The 22,431-nt window shown below is 44.0% G+C and overlaps 3 protein-coding genes and 1 long non-coding RNA gene across 4 annotated transcripts in view; 1 reads left to right on the top strand and 3 right to left on the bottom strand.

Annotated features, from left to right (window-relative positions):
* The window catches only part of LOC116732553 (tubulin epsilon and delta complex protein 1), a 20,599-nt gene extending 20,263 nt beyond the window's left edge, over window positions 1-336 (bottom strand). Inside the window, exon 1 of the mRNA XM_032582815.1 lies at window positions 81-336. Within this exon, the coding sequence (XP_032438706.1) occupies window positions 81-221 (141 nt within the window). The 5' untranslated portion in view covers window positions 222-336. The remainder of the gene's footprint in view (window positions 1-80) is intronic.
* Window positions 1-19,771, top strand: part of LOC116732551 (uncharacterized) — a 26,323-nt gene extending 6,552 nt beyond the window's left edge. The window contains exons 2-3 of the mRNA XM_032582812.1: window positions 9,272-9,287; window positions 19,762-19,771. The gene's annotated coding sequence lies outside the window, so the exon portion shown is untranslated. The remainder of the gene's footprint in view (window positions 1-9,271; window positions 9,288-19,761) is intronic.
* Window positions 12,770-13,652, bottom strand: LOC116732555 (uncharacterized). Its single transcript, XR_004341819.1, has 2 exons — window positions 13,269-13,652; window positions 12,770-13,114 (listed from the first exon to the last, which is right to left on the bottom strand). It is a non-coding gene; the product is annotated as an uncharacterized LOC116732555 (long non-coding RNA).
* LOC116732552 (uncharacterized) lies at window positions 15,282-22,423 on the bottom strand. Its single transcript, XM_032582814.1, has 3 exons — window positions 21,694-22,423; window positions 19,830-20,648; window positions 15,282-19,499 (listed from the first exon to the last, which is right to left on the bottom strand). The coding sequence occupies exons 1-3, from the start codon at window positions 21,768-21,770 to the stop codon at window positions 18,995-18,997; spliced, it is 1,401 nt and encodes a 466-aa protein (XP_032438705.1). The 5' UTR covers window positions 21,771-22,423; the 3' UTR covers window positions 15,282-18,994.
* Between the last annotated feature and the right edge of the window lie 8 nt (window positions 22,424-22,431).

The raw sequence follows: 22,431 nt of genomic DNA, 5'->3' as shown, positions 1-22,431 counted from the left end.
TGCAATAAACATGTGCCTGTATTATTAGCAGGTACTAGCCGAACCGAGCGGAACCACAAACAAAACCGTGTTGAGCCCACCTCGGGTCCTCCTCCAAACTTGGCCCGTCGGAAAGCGTCCGGCGCGGGGACAGGATCCACACCGAGCCCCGCCAGCAGCCGGCAGAGAGCTCCGATCACCCGCCTCACTTCCACACTTCCAGCCGCCTTGCTGCGTTCCATTTCGGCCTCGGAATCCACGGAAACACGGGGCCGGACCCACAGACACTACAGGCTCCGCGGAGCATCAGAACCGTTTTGAGTTCTTCTTCTTCTTCTTGTTTAAATTTATTGGCGGTTGGCAAAAAAACGTTGGGTGAGCATTACCGCCACCAACTGGTAAGGAGTGTGGACCACATGACAAAACAAACACAAACAACCCACTATATCCTATTATATAACTTACTCTGTTTCAAAAAATCAAATATAGCCTGATATCTTCTGCTTCCCGAGTCCTTAAATCAACAATATCAAATTTCATTTTCATATTACTAAGGTTTCTTATTAACTTGTTTCTCTGAAACAGATAATTCCTCCAACTTAACATAACATGCTCCAATGTCTCATCTTCCCCAGTCACATTTCCCTGTCTGATGTTTCCCTATCAAAAATAGTGATCTATTTAGACCAGTGTGTCCAATCCTAAGTCGTGATATAATTGTCTCTTCTCTCCTATTTCTTTCTGTTTTTCTCATTTGTCCAATTCTCTTTTGGATTTTATAAAACCACCTTCCTTTCTTTTCTTCTATCCATAACTTTTGCCACCTCTCTTTTGTTTTCTGTTTAATTATACCCTTTATTTCTGTTATACTAAAACTAACATTAATATCTATCCTTACCTGATTGGTACTCTCCTTAGCCATCCTGTCTGCCATTTCATTCCCCTTAATCCCATGATGTGCTGGAACCCAAACAAAATTTACTGTTAGCCCCATCATGTTGATTCTGTAAAGCGTTTGTTGTATTTCAATTAATATATCTGGTCTACTTTCTGACTGATTATTTTGCAAACTGACTAATGAAGAACTAGAATCTGAGTAAATGATAGATTTTAATGGTCTGACCTCTTCCACCCCTTGAACTACTAAAAACAAAGCTAGCATTTCTCCTGTATACACCGATACTCCATCACTAATCCTTTTCCCTGCCTTTATTTGAAACTGTGGCACAATAAATGCTATCCCTACCCTAGTGTATTTTTGATGCATCGGTGTATATTTGTATATAGTTATAATATTTATTTAAGTATCCTTGTACTATATATTTATTCATAATGTGATGTTTATCTTTGTTCTTCTTTTCTAATAATGAAAAATCAACTTCAGCATCAGGAAGTATCCAAGGTGATACTGCAGGTAATGGAACTGTCTGACATAAATCTAACTGATTTCAATGAATTTCATTAACTTTAGAGTTTATTATCCATCCAAAGCTCTTTAACTGTTTCTTTTCCTTTTCTCATCCAGGTTTAAGCACCTCTAATGTTGGATGATCATTTCTTTGTCCCTGTAAATTTGACCAGTAGTTTAAAGATATTTGATCCCTTCTAACTTTAAGAGGCATTTCTCCCATTTCAACCTGTAATGCTGCTGTTGAAGATGTTTTAAACAGTGTTGTATAGTAAAGAAGTAAAAACACTTCACTACTTTACTTAAGTATATTTTGGAGTACTTCATACTTTCCTCGAGTATGAAAATTTTTGATAACTTTCACTTTTACTTCACTATATTTCCGAACTTAATTGCGTACTTTTACTCCGATACATTTTCAATGTGTGGTTTAGTTACTCGTTACAAAAAAGCGAGAGAGAGAAACGCAAGTGTTTTGACCCCACCTACTGATTAGCAAGTAGCAAGTAGGCTACCGAACAAAGTCGGTAGCCTGCTTGCCTGGGCTTGTTCATCACCACCAATAGGATACACCTGTTTCGCTTCTCCCATTAAACACAAAGCAAGTCTCGCAATCAGCAGCAGCCACATGGAGGAGGAGACCGAGACCACAACGACTGCAACTACGTCGGACACGGCTCCAGGGGAACCACCAGCTGGTGATGAGAGCCCATGGCCTTATTTAAACACAATATACTCTTTCGTGGGTGTTAAAGATTCGTCGTACCGCATACAGTTTATGTTATTCCTGCCCGAAGATGTGGAAATTCTATCTTACAAAAACTTCCCGTCCAACTTGAAGAAACACATCGAGGTAACTTCTTATGAAATGGTTATAATCCTCCTGTTTCAGTAACTATAGCTTGGTCACTAGGCACTACTGTATTGTGAAATCTTGACCATAAATGAACTTTGTTTGGCATTGTTTCAGTTCCACACGTGGTGTATTTAGCTTAGGCCTAATGTTGACTGTCGCAGGCTACCTAGACTCCTCTGTTCAAGGGGGGCAGAAGCCATAGCGATAGCAATTTAGACTAAATTTAACGAATATAGGAAAGGCATGCAAGTTCAAAACCAGGTTTACAGATGCCAATAAGCTGCATTTCCCTCCCAATTCTTTTTTCCTTTGGCATAATGACCAGTTGTGTGCACCACCTACTGACTGTAGCATTGACTGATTCACTGATTTGTGAAGTAGAGTAATTGTAACAGCTCTTTTTCTTCATGTTGGCCGCATTTTCTGTACTATTTATTTTTCTCATTTTCAGCACTGACCTTACTTGAAGGGAAAACTTAAGGCTTACAAAAACTTTGTATTTTCTGTCCTGGAGGGTTTACTAAGAAGCTGGTTCAGTTGTAAAGCAGGTTAAGTTAACCTTGTGCTATAGGTAAAGCACCTAATTTTCTTAACTAAATGATGCCTGCAGGTATATCTATTAGCAGGTTTAATTTTGCCTGCACTTGGTTGTGTACATTATTTTAAGTGTATTTGACAAGTTTACCAAAATATAAAAAATGTCATTCAAACTGCATTTGCTTTGTTTTACTTTTTACTTGTACTTTTCATTACATTACTTGAGTACATCCATTTTTACAGTAATTTCCATACTTAAGTACAAGAAGTTTCAGATACTTTAAGACTTTAACTCAAGTAACATTTCAGTCAGTGACTTGGACTTTTACCAAAGTCATATTTTGGAGAGGTACTTATACTTTTACTTGACTCTGAGATTTCAGTACTTTATACAACACTGGTTTTAAAAGCACCAGTAAATATTCTTAAAGCCTGATGTTGGATAGTATTTAACTTATGGAGGTTTGTATCTGCTGCCGAGTTATAAACTATACATCCATAATCCAAGACTGAATTAACCCCGTATAAATTGCTTTTAACCGTTTTGAGTTCAGAATTCCTTCAAACCGTAAAGTATCATTACCGCCACCTAGTGGTATGGAGTGTGATAGATCTATCTATCTATCTATCTATAGAATAGAATAGAAGTACTTTATTCATCCCAGCAGGGAAATTACTTCGCAGTTACAGCATAGAGACAAGACAAGACAAGAGACAAGACACAATAACAACGTCCGGGTGTTGAGTCTGGAGTTTGGCTGTGGCAGAGCTGATGACGTCACAGGCCACCGCTGCATCAGCTGATGGGGGAATGTAAACAGCGATCAAAATGGCGGACGTAAACTCCCTCGGTAAATAATACGGCCGCTTCCCACAGCCAGAAGTTCAATGTCCGGGCTACAAATCTGTTCCTTCACGTTAACATGACCGGGATTACACCACCTCTCACTCACATAAAGTGCAATCCCACCGCCCCTCTTCTTCCGACTCTTGGAAAAGTCCCTGTCCCCCGCACCAAGGAAAATCCAGGGACCTCCACGCTGTAGTCCGGAATAAGCGAGTGTAGCCAGGTTTCCGTGAAGCAGAAGATACTGCACTCCCTGTACTCCTTCTGGGTCCTAACCAGCGCCGTGAGTTCATCCGTCTTATTCCCCTAAGACCTCACGTTCCCCACAATAATCGCCGGTACCGCTGGTTTGTGCCGTCTCCTCTTCTCCCTCCGTTTAACTCCAGACTTGCAGCCCCGGCGTCTCCTCCGTAGCTCCTCTGGGACCACAGGCCCGTCTCCGGGCAGCTCAGAGGCTTACACAGCGCAATCAGCCGTTCACGCGAGTAAACAATGCCGCTACTCCGTTCGGCGAGGTTCTCCGCAACCAAGAGTAGAAAAAGTAGCAGAAGAACGCGGAGAACAGCGACAGAACCACATCCAGCCATTGTGGAAAGCTTAACTGATGATCTATGGGTTCTTTAAGGATGGATCCTTAATGGGTTACAGCAAATATATACAGATTAACACACACGACGGGAGCTGCGTCTGCAGGCAGCCAGCTGTGCCGGCGCCATCTTAAAAAAAAAATCTATCTATCTATCTATCTATCTATCTATCTATCTGTGCTGCCTTTTGTAAGTTAAGCTGGACCAGCAAGGTTGAAAAACCGCACTAGAACGCCCCCTGGTGGATATTTTGTTTTGTTTTGATGACGCTAAAAAATAATATAGATCCAAGATGGTGGAACGCGTCACCGAACAGTTCACGTTAAGCTGATTATCATCCTAATACGTTGTGTTTCAGACAAGATTTGTTCGTAAGTGTTGGTTAATTGTAAAAGCAATAATTGTCTCTTTGTTTTATGTAACTGGTGTAAATAATTGTATGCTGGAGTCAGTTAGAAAAAGTTTTTATTTTTAGCTAGCAGCTAGAATAGCTAATTTGCTATGTTCGTTGGCTAATATTCAGTTTTGTATGTTTCAGTTTACGATGGCCAAAGTGATGGCAGTGGTCAGAGGCCACTCTTCAATAAACAAGTAGAAAAGAAACAAGTTTGGTTATTGGAGCGTCGTTGTCTGGCTGTCTAGCTGCTGAAAACTGGAATTCTCAGGGCGAGGACAGCACAGTAAAGAACATCAGCGCAGCGGGCCACAACCACGAGGAGATATTCAGCACATTAACCATGAGCCTGCGGTCAGGTAAAGCAGATGACATGGAGAACAAGGATAATGCAAGCAATACAGACACAAGTTCTAAGTCTACACGCTCATGTACTTCCAAACGTTCGTCCACAAGTTCTGCAGCATTAAAAGCACGAGCAAAAGCAGAGGCTGCACGTGCTCAGTTGGCGTTTTCAGAAAAAGAAGCAGCCATAATGAAACAGAAAACTGAACTTGAAGCTAATTTGCATATTTTGAGTTCTCAGAAGGCTGTTGCAGCTGCAGAAGCAGAAGTTGCAGTTTATGAAGAGGAGGAGGTTCTCTCAAAAATTGAACAGGACTATCCATTAGCAGGACCACCTGCCAGCCCAAAGCAGCGTACGGCAGAGTATGTTCAAAAACATTCAGACATTAGTTTTGAAGGCTTCTCGTTGCCAGCAGATCCACTCACCTGTCATAAGGCTACACGTGAACAGTGTGAAAACGCCATGAAAGAAGAAGTGGACAATAACAGCTCACACAGTGCAGAAACTGCCAAGCCTAAAGTGGCGCACATAGCACAACACAGAGAGCGACTGAACCCCCCCATACTATATCCGTTCCACACTCCTCCAACATCAACAGAGGCACAAGGTGTACAGGAGATTACTAAGTACCTTACACGGAGAGAAATGTTAAGTTCAGGACTTTTGCAGTTTGATGACCAGCCAGAGAATTACTGGGCGTGGAAAACGTCATTTCAAAATGCTATTAAAGATTTGAACGTTTCAGCCCAAGAAGAGCTAGATTTAATGGTCAAATGGCTGGGAGCTGAGTCTGGACAACAGGCAAAAAGAATCCGCTCAGCCAACATCTTTAGTCCAACTAGGGCACTGGACCTTGTGTGGCAAAGACTGGAGGAATCTTACGGTTCTCCTGAAATAGTGGAAAATGCACTCTTAAAAAAGATCGAACAGTTTCCCAAACTCAACAACAGAGACAACATGAAGTTAAGAGAGCTGGGTGACATTCTGCAGGAAATTGAATGCGCAAAAGATGGAGGATACTTACTAGGACTCTCATATTTGGACACGGCTCGCGGAGTCAATCCCATTGTGGAGAAGTTACCCTATGGACTACAGGAAAAATGGATCGCAACAGGTGCAAAATACAAAGAGGAACATAAAGTTGCCTTTCCCCCTTTCAGTGTTTTTTCAAAGTTTGTAAGACAACAAGCTAAAATAAGAAATGACCCAAGCTTCGATATCACACCTGCCAACGCAAGCTTCAAAAAAGAGAAAAGCTTCAAAAGCAATAACAGGCAAATGATTACTGTACACAAAACAGACATCCCTATAGATGCTAGTACATTTCAAACTAGTTACAGTAAGCTTATAGAAAGCCCTGACAAGGTTTGTCCTATACATAAGAAGCCTCATCCACTTAAAAAGTGTAAAAGTTTCAGAGCAAAACCCATAGATGAGCGCAAGTCATTTTTAAAAGAAAACAGAATCTGTTTTAAATGCTGTGGCTCTACCCAGCATCTAGCAAGGGACTGCAAGGTGCAAATAAAGTGTATGGACTGTGGCAGCGACAGACATTTAGCAGTGCTACATCCAGGTCCACCCCCTCCTCCAGCTGAGAGCTTTGAAGCTGGTAAAGATGATGGCGGGGAGACGCAGGAAGATAGTGCAAATGTCTCAGTTGTTTCTAAGTGCACAGAAGTCTGTGGTGATGTAGATATCCCACATTCATGTTCAAAAATAAGTCCTGTGTTAGTCTACCCAGAGGGGAAAAGAGAACAGGCAAGAAAGATGTACGCAGTGCTTGACGAACAAAGTAACAAGTCTCTAGCTAAGTCTCAGTTTTTTGAGCTCTTTAATATTAAGACACGCTCAGACACTTACAAACTCAGGACATGCTCAGGACTGTCAGATAATGTTGGCAGAACAGCATTAAACTTCACGATTGAGTCAATAGATGGTAGAGTAAAGCTCCCACTTCCAAACCTCATTGAGTGTGACATGATTCCGGACGACAGAAGAGAGATTCCGTCTCCACATGTTGCTATGAAGTTCCCACACTTACAGAAAATAGCTGAAAAAGTACCTCCTGTAGAAGAACAGGTACCTATTCTTTTGCTCTTGGGAAGAGACATTATTCAGGTTCATAAGGTCAGAGAGCGAATCAATGGGCCACATAGTATGCCCTATGCACAGCGTTTAGATTTAGGCTGGGTTATCGTTGGGGAAGCCTGCATGGGGAAAACACATAGATCCCCTAATGTGAATGTGCTCAAAACACATGTTCTTCAGAATGGACGCGCTTCTTACCTCTGCCCATGCCCTAACATATTTCAAGTCAAGGAGTCAAGTGGTTGCAATTACCAACTCAGCACCACACCTGCCTTCCAAATGGATATCGAAAACACAGCTACCAGTCAACTGGGAGAAACGGTGTTTGACAGAACAAAAGATGATGACAAACCAGCACTGTCAGTAGAGGATAAAGAGTTTATTGACATTATGGTAAAGGAAGTGTACCAGAATGAAGGTAATAGCTGGGTGGCGCCTTTGCCATTCCGCTCTCCTAGACCAGAGCTTCCAAGTAACAGAGAGCAAGCACTCAAACGCTTCCAGTCGCTCAGAAAAACACTGGACCGGAAGCCTGAAATGAAAAGACAATACACAGAGTTCATTCAAAACATGCTGGACAACGACCACGCAGAGGTTGCTTCACCTTTGGACTCAGGCAAAGAACACTGGTACTTACCATCTTTTGGTGTGTACCACCCACAAAAACCGGAGCAGCTGAGAGTAGTTTTTGACTCAAGTGCGGAGTTTGAAGGACTGTCCCTTAACAAAGTCTTATTAAGGGGACCCGATCTAAACAACACGCTAATAGGTGTTCTTATGCGTTTTAGAAAAGAGCCAGTAGCATTTTCAGCTGATGTGCAACAAATGTTTTACTGTTTTGAAGTGAGAGAGGACCATAGGGATTATTTGAGATTCCTTTGGCATGTGGATAATGATACCAACAAAGGCATTTGTGACTACCGAATGAAGGTTCATGTCTTCGGTAATAGTCCATCACCAGCTGTGGCTATTTACTGTATGAGGCGCACTGCAGTTGAAGGAGAAAAAGAGTTTGGCCATGACGCAAAACAGTTCATATTGAGACATTTTTATGTTGATGACGGCCTTTCATCCACAGCAACAAGAGAAGAAGCTATTGAGATACTCACAAAAGCACAAAACATGCTGGCTCAGTCAAATCTAAAGCTACATAAAATAGCCTCTAATGATCACAAAGTAGTGGAAGCATTTCCTGCTGCTGAAAGAGCCAAAGATCTAAAAGACTTGGACTTGGACGACATACCCCTGCAAAGGAGCTTAGGGGTGCTGTGGAATCTCAAAAGTGACTGTTTCACTTTTCATGCCACAACTGAGAAAAAGCCATTCACCAGAAGAGGTGTCTTGGCCACCGTTAACAGTTTATACGACCCATTAGGATTTGTTTCACCCATCACAATGCAGGGAAAAGCTCTTCTCCGTGACCTATCCACAGAACGGAAAGACTGGGATGAACCACTTCCTGTAGAAAGAGAAGAGGAATGGGACAAATGGAGAAACTCGTTGAAAGATCTGGAGCAGCTACAAATACCAAGGTGCTACTTCTCATTCTCCCAGTCCATCGCTGCAAGGAAGGAACTGTGCATATTTTCAGACGCCTCCACCATGGCCATAGGAGCAGTGGCATACCTGAGAGCTCTCGACAGTGAAGGTCAGTGGCATACAGGTTTCATCATTGGCAAGTCCAAAGTTGCCCCCCGACCTGCTCACACTGTTCCTAGATTGGAATTATGCGCAGCAGTTTTAGCTGTAGAAATGTATGAACTCATTAGAGATGAGATGGACATTGAAGTGGACACTGTAAGATTTTTCACAGATAGCAAAATCGTCCTTGGTTACATACACAACAACACAAAGAGATTCTATACCTATGTAGCCAATCGAGTGATCCGAATCAGGAAGACCACACATCCAACACAGTGGTTTTACATATCCACTTGTGACAATCCAGCAGACACAGCCACTAGACCGATCCCAGCTTCCACATTAGCTTCCACAAACTGGTTTAGTGGTCCTTCCTTTTTGACACGACATGATATTGAGACATCACACTGTGATAGTTTTACTCTCATTGACCCTGACACAGATACAGAGATCAGGCCTGATGTGAAAACCTTTGTTACCAAAACCTCAGTAATGCAGCTGGAACCATCTCGTTTTGAAAGATTCTCTCATTGGATGAGATTGTGTTGCACTATTGCATCACTAAAGCGTGTGGCAGCATCATTCAAGAAAACAGACACAGAAAGTAAAGGCTGGAAGTGTTTCAGTGACAGTAACACTGCAGGAGAAATATCCAAAGCAGCCAAGTTTATCATTCACACAGTACAAAGTGAAACCTTCAAAGAGGAGCTCAGGTGCATAAAAACAAATCAACCACTTCCAAAACAGAGTTGTCTACAGAAGTTGAACCCTGTCATTGATGAAGAAGGACTTCTCAGAATAGGAGGACGCTTGGCACCTGCTAACCTAACAAAAGAGGAGAAACATCCTGTCATTATTCCAAGGTCTCATCACATATCTATCCTTCTTATCAGATACCATCATGAGAAAGTAGCGCATCAGGGGCGTCATATAACAGAAGGAGCTCTCAGAGGAGCTGGATTTTGGATTACTGGCAGTAAAAGGCTTATTTCTTCCATCATTCACAAATGTGTCCTTTGTCGAAAACTTAGAGGACAAATGCAAACTCAAAAGATGGCAGATTTACCCATTGACAGACTGTCAACCATGCCACCATTCACTACTGTGGGACTGGATGTCTTTGGGCCCTGGACAGTCTCCACACGTCGCACCAGAGGAGGAAGTGCAGACAGCAAGCGCTGGGCTGTACTTTTCACCTGCATGTCCACAAGAGCCGTGCACATTGAGCTCATTGAATCAATGTCAACATCGAGCTTCATTAATGCACTAAGAAGATTCTTCTGCATCCGTGGACCTGCTCAAATACTCCGTTCTGACAGAGGGACAAATTTTATTGGAGCATGCAATGAACTGCAAATCGATCAGACAGACACAGAGCTGAATTCTTATCTGCTAGAGAAAGGATGCACATGGCTGTTCAACTCTCCCCACTCCTCACATATGGGTGGATCGTGGGAGCGACTCATCGGAGTTGCAAGGCGCATCCTGGACGGTATTCTTTTGAAAGCCGGACACATCCAACTCACACATGAAGTGTTAAGTACATTCATGGCAGAAGTAATGGCAATAATGAATGCAAGACCACTTGTACCAATTTCAACAGATCCGGACAAACCAAACCTCCTCACTCCTGCAATGCTCCTCACCCAAAAGACAAATGCGCTATCTGCACCAGCAGGAAGCTTTGCACCACCAGACCTCTACTCGAGGCAATGGAAGCAAGTACAGTGTCTGGCGGACTCTTTTTGGAAACAGTGGAAAAGTGAATACTTATCAACTTTGCAGAAACGAAGAAAATGGACTGATGATAAACCGAATATTAAAGTTGGTGACATTGTGTTACTGAAAGATGCTCTCGCTCACAGAAACAACTGGTCCATGGGAAAAGTTGTGAGAACATTTGAGAGTAAGGACACTAGGGTTCGAAAAGCAGAAGTAAAAACTGTAAAAGACGGAAACGAAAAAGTGTTTTTGAGACCCGTTACCGATATGGTTTTGCTTTTATCGGATGAAAATTAAAATGTTATAAGTGTAAACAGTTCAAAATGTTTATTGGAAAAGGTTATTTATAGTGGCACAATTGTATTGTACCAGGCGGGGAGTGTGCTGCCTTTTGTAAGTTAAGCTGGACCAGCAAGGTTGAAAAACCGCACTAGAACGCCCCCTGGTGGATATTTTGTTTTGTTTTGATGACGCTAAAAAATAATATAGATCCAAGATGGTGGAACGCGTCACCGAACAGTTCACGTTAAGCTGATTATCATCCTAATACGTTGTGTTTCAGACAAGATTTGTTCGTAAGTGTTGGTTAATTGTAAAAGCAATAATTGTCTCTTTGTTTTATGTAACTGGTGTAAATAATTGTATGCTGGAGTCAGTTAGAAAAAGTTTTTATTTTTAGCTAGCAGCTAGAATAGCTAATTTGCTATGTTCGTTGGCTAATATTCAGTTTTGTATGTTTCAGTTTACGATGGCCAAAGTGATGGCAGTGGTCAGAGGCCACTCTTCAATAAACAAGTAGAAAAGAAACAAGTTTGGTTATTGGAGCGTCGTTGTCTGGCTGTCTAGCTGCTGAAAACTGGAAATCTCAGGGCGAGGACAGCACACTATCTATCTATCGATATAGATATAGATAGTAATATATAGATATACTGTAGATAGTAATATATAGATATAGATAGTAACCTCCTCCCAGTGACAGAGTCTCACTGAGGAAGAAACTGCATCAGGTTTTCTGTCACTTTAATATTTCTACTATAACTAATGTGTATTTGCATATAAACTAAGTCAGTAGAGTTTCATTTACACTTGTTATAGCTTTGAGCCATGAGGCAGATAGATGTTGGGCATCCATCTCTGTAGACAGTCAGGATCCTGCCTGTAGTTTGCCTCCCATACGCCAACATTATGTTTCCCAGGGGACATTGCTGCCTCCTTGGTCAAATGCTTTGATCAGATCTGTGTTCAGGATCTCCACACGCAAAGAAGTCAGACTTGCTGACACATTCCAGCCAATCCTTCCGTACTTTAGCCAACACGTACTCCAAGCTATCGAACCCAGAGTGAGGGCATGGCGCCAAGCTGAGATTTTTTAGTATGTAGCTCTCATGTTCAGTTTGAGACCATTGGAAAGCTTCAGAGAATTTTGCAAGAATCAAGATGATCAGAACTTAGAAGCTAGAACCACTAGAACCCTCTGAGATGTTCCTCAGTACCAGAACAGCTCAGATGGAGCGTCAGGATCAGGAATGTGTTCCCAGATCTTCCAGCTGTCCTAGATGGAGAGGAGCGTCCTCACAGCAACGTGCCGCGTCTTTATCTAGGCAGACAAGTTGCTTTTCCCTCTAGGAATCACCATGGCAACGTGAAGCCGAGCCGCACCATGAGTGCTTCGGTTCATCCTGAGGAAGGTGAATGTTGGGAGGAATAATGCCACCATCCGTGACCTTCATCAGGTCAGCGACTGAGAGCATTCATCCAAAAATCTCAACATCATGAAGCGCAACATGAATCTGATTTCAACCAGCAGGGGGCGCAGTCCTCCACTTCTCCCGGGTTTCCCTGCAGTGGCCTGATGAGACGGTCTGGGGCACAACATAAAAACCACAGAGCAGAACCAGAACCAGAGGACCTGAGAGGTCTGGAAGGTTCTGGAATGTTATATTTGCAATAATAATAATAATAATAACAACAATTATTATTATTACCGTATTATTAGTCCTATTCATTAGCTTTCTTTAACAGACTTATTTTCCTTGTTATTAGCCTTATTTATTAGTATTATTACCCATATTATTATTAGCTTTGTTATCATTAATTAACCTTATGATCAGCATTAGCGTCATGTGCATGCTAACATGGACTGAATCTGGCCGGGATTGGAACTCACAACCTTCTCAGCAACATGCAGCCCTCAGCTAACAGCCTGAGCGGCAGCAGAACCAGTACCAGATGTAACCCACATTGCGTTCAAGGATTAACAAGATTTTAAATAATCCGAATTAAAATTTATCCAAACAGTTCTTAAAGTCTAGCTAGGTTCGGCTACTGGAGGAGATGGCAATTTGTAAAGCACAGAGACAGTAAGATGGTGCAAATTGGTGAGTTGTATTTAGTATTTACAATATATATACAATATATATACACATTAGTCCATAGTGTAAAGGAAAAACAAGTTAAAGTTCCTTATACCAAGGACGTCCACCAGTCTTTGTTGATGATGGAAAAAAACCAAAATAATCCACTTCCTTCAATGGGGACTTGAGCTGATCCTCCAATTAGGTCGGAAGAATGTTCCCAGATGATAAGTCTTGTGTTTCGGTATCCTGCTTATTTTAGCTCGCCAGTCGGGTCGGTGAAACCAGACAATCCTTGCTATTGTCAAGATCCCTCCAGCCACTCCTTGCGCGAGGGATCTGCATCGCACCTGGCCTGTATAAACAGACCTAATTAATCAGTTACATGTGCAGAAGTTTCATAAGTAAATATAACTTATGCAACCAATATTGTTACGCAACAAATCAATATACAATCACAACAGGCTGGAAGACTAGTGCTAGCATACTAGCTCCCTACCAACACTCACCAGTTCCCTCTTGACTAACCGTGATTCTTGCAACGTTTGGTTGAGTAATCACCCGGCTGCAAGTTAACAGACATACACGATTGAAAAACAGACAATAGAGATCTGAAAACCTCGTCGGGAACAGACCAGAAGCCTACCTGCACATCAGAGTCCCGCAGCGTTTCCTGCCTAAGCTGCGATTTGCAGCCATATAAACTGTGCTGTCAATTTAGGACGCTGATGTGCAGCTGTCACATGACGTCAGAGCCACGCGAGAACACTATTGTTCTCGCCTGGTTGGTGTTAAATAAATTAAGGGGAAGAGGAAAAAATGTTTAAGTAAACCTTTAAAAAAATAAATCTAACAAAATGGAAAATAAAATAAATAAACTAAATCTAATATAGAAAATGATCCTGGTTACACAGACATGGTCCAGAACCAGAACCATATTCCAATATTGGGGAGCTGGTTCTAGTTCGGTACTGGACCAGAGCTGGACTGGGTCAGAGTTCTGAGACCCTCGTATTAAGAACATCTTCAGTCTTTCAGAACCAGAACCCCCTGAGGCTCAAACCCGGACCAAAAGCAGAGCTTTGGTTCCATCAGGCCCGAGACAGGCCAGACCAGAACATAAAGATAGTTATGTAACATCCCACCCGGGTTCCTGCCAGGTTCTGCAGGGGGAACCGGCTCGGTTTGACAGAAGGTCCAACTTCTCAGCCCACACGGTTCCACTCTGAGCTGCAGCCCGGGCCTTTAGTAGATTCACTGCCGGTTCTGCTGGCACACACAGGGACCGCTGGGCCCGGTTCTGGTGGTAATGGACTCCAGACCAGTGATGACCCGATGATCAACTGGTACCACCTGGAATCATGATTAACATGATGCACACTAACGCAACATGTTGTGTTTTAGTAGGACATGAAGCCAGTCCAGGACCAGTCTGGACTGGTGATAACTGGGTGATCCGGCCCAGTAAACCAGCAGAACCCCCGCGGCGCCGCAGGAACTGGCTCACAGATAAAGTATTCATCATGGCAGCTTGTCTCTCGCTCTGGCCTCATTCACAGCGCCCCAATTAATCAGCCAGAAATAGACGGACAGACCTACATCCCCACAGACCGTCTTACACTCCGGGGGCAGCAGGGGGCAGCAGAGAGTCGGTGCGGTTCTGGTCCAGAGCTTCCAGCATGAAATGAAACGTGATGCCAGACCTTCATGGAGTCACCAATTTTCCTCTGTGTCGTAAAAACAGTCATTATTTTGGTGTTGGTGAGTTTCTGACATATTTCTTACCAGGCTACAGTAAAACTGATGGTGACAGAAAATTCTCAATGTGTGAAACGCTTCAGCTCCCTAACAGCTGATGATTCGGGCTCTAGTTAGCGAACATGGGACTAGTGTCTCCAGGAGTCCAAATACTCTTTCAAAGATCTTCCTTTCAGAGCAGGTTTTATTAGTCCTCGACATTTCTGGCTGTGTTGCCATGGTTTCACCGTTTTTTCCTTCAGGATGGCTCGTCCTTTTTGTCTTCTCTCCAGTATTAAGAGTAAACATGCTAGGTAGATGTTCACCAGCTAAGAAAAACAAAACAAAAAACACACAATTTAGCAACATTACTAATTCTAAAATTCTTTGACTTTCTGTCGTGGAAAATTTTAAAGCATTTCAAGCAACCTTTAGCAAAACTATATTGAAATGTGTTGCTGTTGGCACTAAGTACACACATTGTGAGCCACATTTCTGCTGAAGCTAACCACAGCAGCTAATCACAGCTGCTAACACTACTAGTGGTGAAGTTAGCAATTAGCTTTAGGACTTGGAAGATTTTTATCAACATTTTCATAACCTAATTTCTTAGAATTGATCACAAATTAAAACAAGAAAAGAATTGCATGCTAACTGTGCTAATGCTTAGGCTTACTTTTAGAGCAACCAATGCTGCAAGTGTAAGTTGCAAATACAACTAAACCCAACATTTAGTTGCTTTGTTTCTCTTAAAATATGATGAAGAAGTGAAAGAGACAATCAGGCAGAAGAAAGTTCATTCTTTATTTGAACATTAATGCGTTCCAACTAATTGTGGAAAAATGGCACACAGAAAAAAACGATTTTCACATTATTCTTATTTGTCTCCCCTTGAAAATGCGTCCAGGGTCTGGACTGTTCATCACCACAAAGCTTCAACAGTGATCAGCAAAATTGTACAAAAACATTCAGTAGAATGTGATTGGCCGTTTGTCCAAAGTCTGTCACAGTGAAACTAGATGTCTTACCACAGTTTAGTGATTCATCCGCTCATCTGACTGGAGCGCTCTAAGGTTCAGACAGACTACATGAAGAAATTAAAAGCAAGCTATCAGACCGCTGATTCCCAAATGTCTGTACCTTGTAGAGGATCTCATGAAGGGTTTTATAAAGGAACTTTTAAAACATTTAGTCCTGATTCATAAATAACAGTTTGGATCTGGCTTTTAGGAAATCCAAGACTTTCAAGTTTATAGTTGGGATTAGTTTCAACTGATTATTGATCAGTGACATCCAGGATTACGCTTTGGTATAACAACAGAACTTTTGGGTAAACATCAGACATATTTGGACTAATTTTACCGATCAAATGAGAAATATTGATTGTGTTTGATGGCTGTGTACTGGCATCTCAGCACAACCCCACCTCTCCCCTCAAGCATCATCAAAGCTGACAACTCTTCACTGGGCGAGCACACACCTTCTACTACACGACCCGCGGGAACAGCAGCGTCCGATCCAACCGGGTCAAGGAGAGGAAAGAGGGGGAGGACCTTAAAAACAAAAAAAATGTTCATTTCAGTTTAAAGCAGCATCTCAGCTGCTTTAAACGTGAAACTCTTCTTCTGTGGTATAACAGTATATGTGCCGTGCAGCGTGAAGCCCAGCAATTAATGAAGGATGCTTTTTTTTCTTTCATTTTGGACATTAAGACGCTAAATTCATTGTCAGAGAGCTTTAATTAGCATCCTGAAGCAGCGTTATCCGACCCACAACAAGAACCGGAGTTTTCTGGAAATTCCAGTTTTTGTTGAGCGTACTCCCAGCAGTTCCACTTCCATACAACTAAAGGATGTTTATCCGCCTTTAGCAGACTCCACCAGCTGTTGACAAGTGGATGAATTTTGAGCCACGTGGCTTTCCGTACATCCCACAGGCTGCATGGTGCATCTGTAGTTTACTGGCAGCTCCAAAACATCCCGTAGAGTCGATTAAATGCAAACAGGCACATCTTTATAGAACAAACATCGTCATATTTCAGAGCCGGGAAGTAAAACATATAAATAAATGAAAGCAGATGATTAATTTGAACACCATGTATGGAAGCTAACTCAGCACTGTCTGGTTATCGCTCAGTAATCGCATAGTTTTCTTGGGGTCTTTGAATGAATTTGCAGCTAATATTTAACCTCCTTCATTGCAAAGATCTGCTCTGCAGTGAAGGTGAGGAGCGCTGTGGAAGTAAACAGGAAGGGAGGACAGATGTCTGGAACACCTGGAACCCTGGATTTAAGGAGAAGGAATGAAGCTAAAGCTGAAGGAAGAGGACACAGCACCAGCTGAGCCACACCTCGGCCCGATGGATGGAGCAGCGACTCAATGGCTAAGGTCTTCTGTTGTTTGTTAGCATAAAGTTTTGTCATCATGTGAGTCATCTGTCAGCACAAAACACCTGCTGAAGTCTGCAGATCATGTTCAATAGGATGAAGGTTAGGGGTGGTCAGCAACTGCTTTCTCCAGTTGCTGATGACCAACATGATTATTAGCTGCGTCTGCAGTTTGCTGTTTCTCTGTGTGTGAGCTAAATGAAGAAGAGAATCACTGACAGCCACTGCTGTCAGACTGTTTCAGCTTCCCTTGTTGTTGAGAGGAAACTAACCGGCAACGGACTGGAGGCGCGTCGGCAGAGCGACAGGCTCCAGCTAATGAACCAAACATGCGCTCATAATGTGGAGAAAGTGGGACTTGCACAATCACTGCATGGCTCACTCATGACGGTTGTTGGGGAGAATGGAGTACTGGAGGAAGAATGCTGGTCAGAACTGGAGCAGCCCTTACGTCATTAAGCAGCTTTTAAACCCTCCACAGCGTGCCGGTTTATTAAGTCTCTGGACTCCTACCTGGATGAATCACCAGAGACTCTGCTAAACACCGATATCCGATTTCGCTGCTCCAAATAAAACGCCATTAGTCTCTTTTTCTATTCAAGCTTTTTACATTCAGTCAGAAAAAATGGAGACTTTTGTTTCCATTTTCTGTCGAAACAGGAACGATGCCAATCTCACCCTGAGCAGCAACTCACCAGGCGACACCACCAGACCCTTCATAAGTCATGTTTCTGTTTCATTTTCAGTGCTGGAGGACTTCCTGATTTCTGTCCAATCAGAGCCCAGAGAGCAAAGACACGCCCACTAATTGGTTCTGTAGAAACTGAACCTGTTTGTTCATGTTTGGACCATAGAAGTTTCTGATTCTCGCTGTTTAGAACTGGCTGACAGGTATCACCATGGCAACCAGTGGCCCAGCAGTTTCTGTGGTTCATCAGTTTCTTCTTTGGAATACGGGTCCCAAAGCTTTGACCTCAGCCGTCTGACCCAAAGTGTCAGCGGAAGGAAGTAGAACCACCTCCAGGTCATCCCAGAAGCTTCCTGATTTCTCCCATAGAACCAGTTTGGACCCATTGTTCTGCTGGAGAACCAACATCTGGCTGGCCCGATGCGTCCAGTCCACTCTGCTGGTCCAGTTCAGCACGGCAGGGACTCCCGGTTGGACCTTCGATCGAAGGGTCCGGATGAGGCAACACATCCGGACATGTCGGCCCGTTGAACTGGTGATGCTAGAATCTAGAAATGAACGGACTTTCTCTGGTTCTGCTCAGTTCTGACCATGTTTAAGAACCGATCTTGTTTGCTGCAGGCTAGGGTTAGCCTAGCGACCAGCCGCTCTCACTCATGAACTTTGAACCTCCAGCACTGCATGTGAAAGGTTCGGCTGGGTGTATGTATATATGTGAGCCTCTGTGGAGCAGAGAAAAGCTGGATGCATTCGGAACCGGGTCTGGACTAATGTGAACCATGACGGAAGCAACTGAGTTTAACTTTGTATTATTATTGATATAACGCCTAACTTGCAGAAGGGTTATGTAACAAAAGCTGTGAAAACATGGAAATGGACCGGACTGAGCCACATCCAGAACCGTTTCTATCAGAACCCGGCTGCATTCTGCTAAATATGGCCGCAGATAAACAGCAGAAAGCGGTTTGCTCCATGACAACATTCATTATCTGAGTCTAGAAGAAGAAACATCCTCTGCGCACAATCATTACAGCTATATATATATACGTATATTTATCTATATCTCAAAGATCAAAATATATTATTGAAACACTATTAAATACTGTAAAGTGGAATATGATTATAAAAGACACAGTCAACATGAGAAGCAGAGTAATGAGGATCGGTATCGCCCTGGAAGTTGTTTGGGTTTCCATTCATTCACCAGAATTGAGCCCAAACAACCTTTAAGAAAAGAAATAAAGATAAATGTTCTCACCCTATTGTCCCAGAACCGGGCCAGAACCGAGTCCACTATCTATACACGAGAATCTGTGGGCTAGTCTAAGGAAAAGCAACAACTCTAATGCAGCTTGTACAAGGCTGGAGAAGGCAGCCGCAGCAACAGCAACAAGATCAGCCGCTACTTTCTACCTGCCAGGAATCACCCTGACGACGATGAGGATGGAGACGAAGACGATGAGGAGGAAGGGGAGAGTCGGTGTCCGTCCCCTCCTCCAGTTTCTGGGAGTCGTGGCGGGTCCTTCTCCTTCCTGCTTCCGGTGCAAACGGACCTCTGGGCTGGTTTGAACTGCCAGGTCACCTTCTTGGTGGACTGCTGCTCTGAAGACGTTTCCGTCTTCGCTGCTGGAGACTCGGGCCCAGTTTCTGTCTCTTCCGTGCCGCCGGGGAGTTTCCCGGACCTCCCACAGCCGCGTCTGTCCGGCTCTGTGAACAGCTCTCCCAGAACCTCGGGCTCGGCTGCTTCTCCGTACATGTCCCAGTCTGACCCGGCGGGGGCTCTCCGGGACCGGCCGGCGGACCTGGAGGAGCGACTGGGATCGGAGTCAGACAGGTCCGAGTCCCAGTCGCTGTCCCCTGCCACTGAGCCGCATCCCAGAACCGAGACATCAACTGGACCAGAACCAGAACTCTCAGAATCCGAGTCCCTGGAAGGATTCAGAGAAAAGAATCAGAGAAACTTTTCCCAGGGAGGGAAGGAGGGAGGGATGGACGGATGATTGATGGATGGTTGACGGATGATTGATGGATGGATGGATGATTGGTGGATGATGGTTGGATGGATGGATGGATGGATGGATGGAGGGATGGATGGATGGATGGATGGATGGGTGGCAGGGTGGATGGAGGATGGATGGAGGATGGATGGATGGATGGATAGATGATTGATGGATGATGGATGGATGATAGATGGATGGATTCAGATGGATGTGGTTTGATGGATGTTCAGATGGATGTGGTTGGATGCCTCTACCTACTTGCCACCGTACGGTGCAGTTCCGGCGGGGCCCAGCAGGAGGCATGCCGGAGCAGCCAGGTAGACGAAGCTGTCGGTGCAGAGGAAGTCTCCCTCCTCTGGTTTCTGAGGAGCGATGGCGGCCATCTTGGGGTCCATGGTGGGTCGCTCAGCTTCGGTGTTTCCTGCTTGTTTCTGGATGGTGTGCTGCTTTGCATCATGGGTAGAAATCTCTTTAAGTCTGGCGGTTTCACCTTTGGGCAGAGGTCTTGCAGACACGGCGAGGTAGACAAAGCTGTCTGATTGGACGAAGGGATCCACGTCCCCACAGTCCAGGCCTGAGCTTCTCAGTGGCTTCTGGTATGGATCTAGAAGGTGTTTGATTTGTTGATTGGAAGGAGAAAGGGGAAGGGGCGGGTCCATGCCCATCACGGTCACTTTCTTCCTGGGCGGCGCTTCCTGCCTCTGGGGGGCAGTGAACAAGGCCTTTATGTCAGGTTGCTCTGCTGGAGGGTCGTCCTGGTCCACGCCGGCGTCTCCACACCCTGAGTCATCACCGCCGCCGTGTCCGTCCACGTCTTCGTAGGACGGCGTGTCGAGCAATGAAGGGTAGCACCACTGGAGCTCGGAGCTCTCCTCCCTTCCCCACTCTTTCAAGCCTCCATCATCCATATCTTTCTCTAGCGAAGTGTTGCTGCTGCCCAGTTCAGAGTCGCTGATTGGCTGGTCGCTGTCAGAGCCGCCATCCTCCTGGCTCTGATTGGATAAGGAGAGAAAGACGCCACTGGAGTCAGATTCCAGTGTCAGGTTGGAGTCCGGAGAGCTGTCCTCCTTATAGGAGCTGGAGAGAAAACACAAAGCAGTCGATGAGTCCACTGGGCCGACAGAACAGTACCAACCTACTTAGTGAGGCCAAGGCCATGCTTTCATCTTGATGATGTCATGCTCAGATAGCTGATCAGCAGCAGCTTGTAGAGTGGCTGGGACATGTGTCTGCCTTCATTAGCCACTGGCAGCACGCTTATCAGGAGGCTGATTGCCACCAAGCCCATTTTTCAGGCAGTCCTTCCCCAACCGCTGCAGATTCAATCACTTTCCTCTGACTTTCCTATGTGTGTCTCAGTCTGTCTGCTCCTGACACCTGTTCTCAGAGGCATGGTTCATTTTGTTCATATTGTTCATTTTGTTCTGGATAAACGTTCCCAGAACAATATGAACCATGCTTCTGACTGCCCATTCGAGGAACAGGCAGGCTGACTCATCTAAACTCTTCCTGCAGGGTTTTGATTTTTACAGACATCCCATGATTTCAAAGTAGCTTATTGTGGCATTGAAATTAACTTCAGTGTTGTTTCGTCATTTTGCTAAATGAACAGAAACTCTGTAGATACAGCAAATCAGGAACTTCCAGTCAAGTGTTTAGTCAGAAGAGTGAGGTCTCCTGGAACCAGAACTTTACCGGACCCAAAACTTCTCTACAAGACCCTAACAGTCTGCAGCATAACCAGGCATCATGTCCACCCTGGGACATGTGCATCCGTGTCCAGGTCCTAGGAGCTGCCGGCCTGGCACATTGGTGGATGTTGTTGTTTACTGTCCAATCAGGAAAACACTGAAAACCTGTTTATGTCATAACTGAAGCATGTTCAATATTAGTCTGAGAAGAATACTTTTTGAAGAACACTGTTAGAACCTTTCAGCTAAATTTGTGGTGTGCCTCAAGGCTCCATGTTGCGCTTCCATATGTTTCTGAATTTTTCGGTGTGAGAAATCAATATTCCAAAATTCTAATTAAAACAGATACAAAACAATGCAAGATGAAAACATTTATGAAGAAATATATCAGACAGAGTAACTAACAAAAACAATCTTTGTTCAGGAATTACCTCGGTCCAGCAGTGGGGGTGCTGGCAGATTTAGTTGACCAGTCACTAGTTGACCTGTCGGTGTCGGTTGGTGTCATCGCATTCAGCTCCAGACTGACCTGGGATCTGCTGCTAACACCTGATAGCACAAGCAAGCAGGAGACACATGAGAACCAGACAGCTCAGGGTTCACCTGATGGGTTTCATTAGAACCCTGCCCAAATGACTGGACGGATGGATGGATGGTCACGACTCCCCCTTGAACTTGTTGCCCTCTGCCTTTTCCCAGGTACAACGACCTGGTTGATGCGACGCGCCATGCGGCCACGTCGCTCACCTGGGCGGTCTGTGCTGGGACCCCCACCCGCCATGGCCCCCTGTGGCTGCAGCCTCAGGCATCTGTCTACCCATGTGTCATCGTATTTGTTTGTCTTTTCTTGGGATGGGCTGTACTTAAGCAAATTTTGTACGATGACAATAAAGATTGATTGATTGATTGATTGATTGATTGATTGATTGATTGATTGATTGTAGTAGGGCTGAAACTATTCCTCGAATGATTAGAGTACCTCGATTATTAAAATTCCTCGGAGCTTTGTTAAACTATGTTTTATTATTTAGCGCACCGTGTTCTAGCCGGAACATTATTTGCGTTGCACAGCGCTCTGACTTCCACCTATGAGTTGTTGGCAAAAGCTAAGTGTTAGCAGCATAATGTTCAAGTTCGGCCCGTGGGGATTTTATTGATTGATGATAATG

Source organism: Xiphophorus hellerii, chromosome 14 (genome assembly GCF_003331165.1).
Source record: "Xiphophorus hellerii strain 12219 chromosome 14, Xiphophorus_hellerii-4.1, whole genome shotgun sequence".
In the NCBI taxonomy this organism is placed as follows: Eukaryota; Metazoa; Chordata; class Actinopteri; order Cyprinodontiformes; family Poeciliidae; genus Xiphophorus; species Xiphophorus hellerii.
This window is presented reverse-complemented; position numbering and strand designations above follow the sequence as displayed.